Source organism: Cryptomeria japonica, chromosome 8, assembly GCF_030272615.1.
Source record: "Cryptomeria japonica chromosome 8, Sugi_1.0, whole genome shotgun sequence".
NCBI classification, from domain to species: Eukaryota; Viridiplantae; Streptophyta; class Pinopsida; order Cupressales; family Cupressaceae; genus Cryptomeria; species Cryptomeria japonica.
The window spans coordinates 49229308-49236517 of NC_081412.1; the positions used below are offsets into that span (position 1 = coordinate 49229308).

The window sequence follows — 7210 nt, forward strand, 5'->3', positions numbered from 1 at the left end:
ACACAGTTTGCACAGTTTACAGATTCAAAATAAGGCAAGATAAATAAAATAATAATCTTTGTAACAAAAAAATAAATTAATTTCACTTGAATCAACTTACTGCTTCTATGGACTGCTCCAATGTCATTAGAAGCTTTCTATATAATTCATTTGCTCTGATACCACTGTAAGGCCAGGATGGAAAATTGAAAATAGAATGGCAAAACAGGAAACTGAAACTGTGTATTATTCAAATGTAAAGTATTACAGCACAATACATAAATAAGAGAGGCAGCGATCAGTTTGGAACAGTTAGAAACTGTTACTACAAAACTGTGTATTATTCAAATGTAAAGTAGCACAGCACACTACATAAATAAGAGAGGCAGCGATCAGTTTGGAACAGTTAAAAACTGTTATTACAAAACTGCCAGAACAGAAAACTAAACAAAAACTTAATCAAAACAGAAAACTAAACGAAAACCTAATTAAAAATAGAAAACTAAACAAAAGATGACAAGCCGGGACAAGGCCGAAGATAATACATTGACAAATCTTGAGGTAAGTCACTTGCCACAGTTTCAGTGAGGTTTTTATGTACTAAAATAGATCAATTTTTTGTGTTTTATTCCATTCTAAAACAATTCTGTTGTTATTTGTTAATGAATGCGTTCAGTTTGTGGTTTAATCTGACTGTTTCATATATGATTACAGGCCAGCTACAATCTTTCTTTTGATCTTGCTTCAACTTGCAGTCTTTACCTTGCGACTTAGCAGCTTCTGTAGTCTGCAGGCTTCTTCCCCAATGCCTCTCTCAAATATTACTTATCACAGCTATGGAAAAGAAATCAGGGGATCACATGAGCCGTAAGCTGGAGGATACCCTGTTGAGCTTTCATAGAACAGCTAGGACTCGAGCCTAGGACCTTTAATTTTCTGTCGAAGTGCTCTACCAACTGAACTACTGACCCTGATGACTAACCCATCATCAGTCCATGTGATGGCTTATTTCCAACACCCTCCCTTAAGCCACATTGTAGGTGCTTCGGGTTCCTAGCCGGCCTAGCTCTGATACCATGTCGAGCTTTCATGGACCAGCTAGGACTCAAAGCTGGGACCTTCCACTTCCTGCTGAAGTACTCTACCAACTGAGCTACTGGCCCTATATGTCCAGTCCATCATCAGTCTGCGTGTGGCTTATTTCCAACATTTCCTAAGCCAGTATTCTAGCAAAACAGAGGCAATGCCTCCAAGTATGGAGGTCATGTATAATGAATAGGATAATGGTCCTTCCGGGTTCAACAGGGATTCTTGCAACTACAAATATTTGATACATATTCACCAAATAGAAACAAATTAGACTAATATCTGCAACAGAAAATAGTAAACAGATAAAGAGTGCCATGGATTCCTTAAATTTTCTGTCACTGGAATGTCTTTTGACTGCTCTGCTTCGAGTAGTTTGCTGCAACTCTTGTATTTTTCTTTATAGTATTCATTCTATTTGTAGACACACTGGGTGATGATCTACAGTGTAATGCATAAATGCATTTACCAGACTGCATTAAGAGCAAATTTATGGTAGTTGAAAACATGTCAGATATTTCCTATGAGTTATCTGATTGAAGGAACAATTTAATACACATATTGGGCGATGATCTTCAGTATACTTGCCAAGTGCAAAGAATGCATCAAGTGCAAATTCAAGGCAAACTAAACCATATGTGCGGATAGTCAAAGGGATACGTGATATGATGTCTTCCAGCTATCACAAGTCGTTTATCTGGCAACTGAACAATGTTTACTGGCATGAGACAATTTGCCGGCTCATACTTCACACTACATATAGCCTATCGGCTAACAAACTCGCATTCTGGTATATATAATAACAAGAATTGACTAAAGAGGCTTAAATTTCCTGTCGATTCTTTTGAATGGGGCGGTCTATATGCATTGCAAGTTCCATCTCCATCATCTCCAAGCACTAGATGGATTGTAAGCTCTCCTCTCACATTTGCTATCGTTCCCTTTCTGTAAAGTGTTCCTCTCCTGTTTTCTTTGGTCTTCCCTCAATCTCCATATCCTACTCCAGATTTCAAGCCCAGAAGTGCAGGTTTGTTGTAAACAGTTCAATGTCATGGCACCCCCATGGTATCACAAAACAGGGTTTTCAAAAACACACTATCAGTGTATATATGCAGAGATGTGCATTGCATAGCATACATCTGATTTATGAAAACAACAGCACAGTCTAGATCTTCAGAGACGTAGAAAAATACATGTTTTACGCACTGGAAATAAAACTTGGTCTGTTCTTATTTCTGTGCAGGTCTGACACGATGCATATTCTACAGTGCATGCATGTCCACAGCTTGCTTCACTTACCATCACCAATAATCTCCACAAGAACATTGTCCTTGCTTGAAATGATGGAACCGGTTCATATCTCTCACTACAATTTGTCTTTCAGTAATCTTGGAAATAAACTTGGTTGCAGTGTGACAGTCAATACATACTCGAAGGTTTTTAACGACTCTAATAGTTGTTCCAGGGGGTGTATTTAACAATCCAAATGCAATTGCCAACTTCTCACTATGATGGCAGAGGAATAAATCTTTTTCCTCCACTTCGACATCATTCAGTGCATGTGTTGAATCTGGTAAATACCCTGCTGCCTTCATCTCCCATGACAACTCCTCCAACTTTGCATAGATATCGTGTGCCTGTGGATGTGATCTATCTCCTACAAAAAAAGCATGTACCTTTTTATGGCCTTCAATCCAACTACATCCAGGTGTCTTTTGTATTCCTCTATCATTCATCAATCTTCTTACTCTTTGAACTTCAGCCCACCTGCCCATGTCTGCATAGATGTTCGACAGAAGAACATAAGTCGCAGCATTGTTAGGATCCAACTCAAAAAGAATCGTTGCCGTAAACACCCCTAACCTTATGTTCTTATGTGGTCTACAGGCACCAAGCAAACATGTCCACACAACCACCACAGGTTGAATTGGCATTTTGATAATAAAGTTAAGAGTTTCCTCAAGATAGCCAGCACGACCAAGAAGGTCAATCATGCATACAAAATGATCAATTATAGGTATAATGCAATAAGAGTTGTTCATGTCACTGAAATACTTACAGCCCTCATCCACTAAACCCACATAGCTGCATGCCAGTAAAACAGAAGCGAAGCTTACATGGTCAGGGTTTGTTCCAGAGTGCTTCATTAGTTCAAAGACTCTAAGAGCATCTTTGCAAAAGCCATTTTGTGCATATCCTGCAATCATAGCATTCCATGAGATCACATTTCTTTGAGGCATGTTGTCGAACAGTTCACGTGCCTTGTGTATGCTTCCACATTTTGCATACATGTCTACAAGGGCACTTGCAACTACAACATTCGGCAAAAATCCATTTTTTATTATGCTTTCATGGATATCTGTGCCTTGCTCCAGAGCTCCCGTTTTGGCACACGCTGGGAGGATGCTGGCATAGGTTGTGGAGTCTAACTTTAGCCCTATCGATTGCATTTGCTTAAAAATTTCCAAGGCTTTTTCAGCAAACCCATTTTGTGCATATCCGACAATCATTGCATTCCATGAGACCACATTTTTTTCAGGCATTTCTTTAAAAAGAATCGAAGCCTCGTCAAGAATACCATTTTGTGCATATGCTGCAACCATTGCAGTCCAAGAGACCACATTTTTTTGAGGCATTTTGTTAAACAGATCGCGGGCCTTATGTATGTTTTTACCTTTTGCATACATGTCCACTAGGGCACTCGCAACCACAATATCTGATAAAAATCCACTTTTGATTATGCTCTGATGGATGTACATGCCCTGTTCCAAAGCTCCAATCTTGCCACAGACTGGAATGATGCTAGCAAAAGTTGTGGACATTGGCTTTATACCTGCCAATTGCATTTGATTGAAAGTTTTCAAAGCCTTTTCGACGAGCCCATTTTGTGCATATCCTGCAATCATTGCATTCCATGAGACTACATTTCTTTGAGGCATTTCATTGAAAAGCCTTAAAGCCTCGTCTAGAACATTATTGTGTGCATATCCTGTGATCATTGCAGTCCACGAAACCACATTTTTTTGGGGTATTTTGTCAAACAGTTCACGTGCCTTGTCTATACTTCCACATTTTGCATACATGTCCACCAAGGCGTTTGCAACTACAACATCCGAGGAAAACCCACTTTCGATTATACTTTTATGTATGTCGATCCCCTGCTGCAAATCTCCTATTTTAGCACAGGCTGGAAGGATGCTGGCAAAGGTTGAAGAGACTGACTTTACACCTGCCAATTGCATTTTCTTATAAGTTTCCAAGGCCTTTTCATAAAATCTATTTTGTGCATATCCTGCAATCATCGCATTCCATGAGACTACATCTCTTTCAGTCATTTTATCAAACAGTTGATGTGCCTTGTGTATGCTTCCACATTTTACGTACATGTCTACCAGGGCACTGGTAACTACAACATCGGACGAAAACCCCCTTTCCACGATGCTTTCATGAATACCCATACCCTGTTCCAAAGCTCTTGTTTTGGCGCAGACTGGGATTATGGTGGCAAAAGTGAATTGATCAGGCTGTACCCCTGTTCGTTGCATTTGGTAAAACAGTGACAATGCTTCCTGAGGATTCGCATTTCTTCTGTAGGCTGCAATTATGACATTCCACGAGGAAACCTCTCGTTCTGTCATTTCGTCAAATACTTTACGTGCATAAATCCAACTACCGCACTTGACATACATGTTGATAAGGTTGTTTTGAAAATATGTGCACGGAGCGAATGCGAATACTCGGTGAGTGATGAGAGAGTGGATAAGTTTACCTTCTGTAATCGCATCCTTGGAAATACACCTCTGTAACAGTTGAAGATATATAGAAGAGTTTGCAGGCGGATTGTGTGTACTAAGCAGAATGTGTAGCGCCTCCTTCAACCAACCCTCTTTACACAAAGCTGTGAGATTGAAATTGGCAGTCGAAGGCATTGCCATTGCGATACTATAGTTAAAGCTTTGAAATGAGCATTGTTACTGAATGGATCGAGGTACAAGGAAACTCTGTAGCTAGCGGGAAAAAATATTCACATCTTGTAATATAGATTTCACAGCAATCGTTCACATAAATGTTTAATGTCTCTTTCATTATTAAAACTGTAATCAGATATATGCAGTTAGAAATCATAATGCTCATTTTGAGTGGAACAGGGCAATGTGTTGCAGAAAAAAATCTGCTGCATTTGAAATTTTTGTAAAAGCTTCAAGAGAGGCGTTTTATTTTCCATGTGCTAGAATAGTTTCTGTCAAATGAGAATGTGATTTAAATGGGACTTGGGTTACTAGATAAGTGGCTTTGTAATTTTGTTTGATTGGTTTTGCTTGGTGTTATATAGGTTATCCAATTTTTTCGAGGGATATGGATATCTTGGTGCATAGTTTTATGATTTATGTGCGATTTTTTTACAAGTCTTAAAATGATATATAAAGTGATCAAACTTGGATCTAAAAGATCCATTTTATCATGGTAGGATTTTCACATAACATTGACTCTAGGTCTTATAAAGTGTTAAGTTAAATAATACTCGATGAAGCAAGAACTCCAAGGTACAAAGTGTGTATGAGGTGAAGTCGCTATCACAATGGAAATTAGGTTAAAATATTTTGATCTTCTTCATTTGGGGGGTGAATAGTCATTTGAATTTTACTAGGAATTTCAACAATTTCTAGTTGATGCAGCCATGACTTGGAGGATCGTCAATGAGAACAATCTGGATCATGCAACAAGAGTAACACAATGGAATCAATGACACATAAAGTAGAAAATGCACAATTAGACATCTACAATATCATAGATTCATTATAATCAAGCCAACAACATGCAGGCAAACATACAGGCTTACAGGGCTTATTATAGCTTACATTCCAGAAAATAATCCATCCAAACCTCCAAAGGAGTTCAAAATACAAATCATGAATCTAAATTATCATCTATCTTCACTTGTCTACCAAAGGATCAAATACAACAATATATATAGCATCTGGAACACATTCAGGTCGGCCACAAAAGATTACATTCTCCAAGATAGGAAAAATGAAACATGTAAATAGGTTGAACCCAAAAGCGTGAAGGTATCCTCCACCAAAGACAATAACGAAGTGCGTACCACCAAGGAAGGTCGCCCAAGGGTCTAAGAACATCGATCATGGGGCCAATTAGATCCGCAAATCAAGAAATTGCTCCGCAAGAGAAGAAATCTCCAACTAGTTGTTAAGCTCAAAACTGTTATGGAAACCAAAAAAATAGATAATTCGGAAGCGAAAACTTGCCAGAAAAAGATCGAAAAGAACTGGAAATCTGGAATAAGGAATAAGAACACGTCTGGAAGCCAAGAATTTGATCTGCAACGAACAAGGAACAACTACCAGAAAATTCCAAAAGAAACACAAGCAACACAGAACAAGAACAAAACTGAAAGAAAATATTTTTGGTCGATGTAAGATTGCTCATCGACCGGGGATGCTCCCGCATCAGACACCCCAGGTAGAGAAAGATGTTCCATGAGAGGCAACTCATGAACATCGAAAAGGATTCGAGATATAGACCCCATGCTCACTTCTGATCCAAATCTCTTCTTTGTCTGCAAACTTCTTCCCTCCTACCATTTTTGGAACTTCAGCTAGATGTTCCAATCTCTTATCCTCTTCTCCTCTCTTTTCTTGTTTCACACCTACACTTTGCCTCTTACCACTATTCCCTTTTGATGCAGAGCCCTACCCACACACCTATGGACAATCCCAAACAAGGTTAGATTACTGACCCCTCAAATAATCACAAGGGTTCTGCAAGGAAGGACTCCACACCTTGGATGAAACTACACACACATTCACTAGGCTTGGGCCTACTCAAGATGAGTAATTGCCTCAATACCTATCCTACAACATCCTAGGACACCTTGCTCCTAAGGGATTGGGATTTGATTCATTTATGTCTATTAGAAATTGGTCCAAGCATTGGTTTTGAGATTAGGCTCCATTTCCTTATACCTCCTTTGGAAACCTACCCCCTAGGCTTGTAGCCCTATTTGGCAATAGAATGTACGTTAACTCAAAAATGTTCCACACACCCACACAAAAAAATTATCATTTCAAACACCCCTTTGGAGGTTGTACTGATCCCCAGAATTGTTTGACCAAGTCTATAATTA

The 7210-nt window shown here is 38.9% G+C and overlaps 1 protein-coding gene across 1 annotated transcript; it reads right to left on the reverse strand.

Annotated features, from left to right (window-relative positions):
* Positions 1 to 1403: 1403 nt before the first annotated feature.
* Positions 1404 to 5000, reverse strand: LOC131041735 (pentatricopeptide repeat-containing protein At1g11290, chloroplastic). The gene is made up of 4 exons (XM_057974926.2): positions 4130 to 5000; positions 3644 to 3961; positions 2496 to 3262; positions 1404 to 1538 (listed from the first exon to the last, which is right to left on the reverse strand). The coding sequence occupies exons 1-4, from the start codon at positions 4998 to 5000 to the stop codon at positions 1404 to 1406; spliced, it is 2091 nt and encodes a 696-aa protein (XP_057830909.2).
* Between the last annotated feature and the right edge of the window lie 2210 nt (positions 5001 to 7210).

Bases quoted from the DNA above. Each gene is read 5' to 3' on its own strand.
- LOC131041735 (XM_057974926.2), bottom strand. From the start codon at position 5,000: ATGGCAATGCCTTCGACTGCCAATTTCAATCTCACAGCTTTGTGTAAA. The intron at 3,263-3,643 runs GTATTCTTGACG...CTATGATTGCAG, and splicing joins TGCAGCATATGCACAAAATG to GATATGCACAAAATGGCTTT. The intron at 1,539-2,495 runs GTATGTATTGAC...CTCTTAATGCAG, and splicing joins GAGTCGTTAAAAACCTTCGA to TCTGGTAAATGCATTTATGC.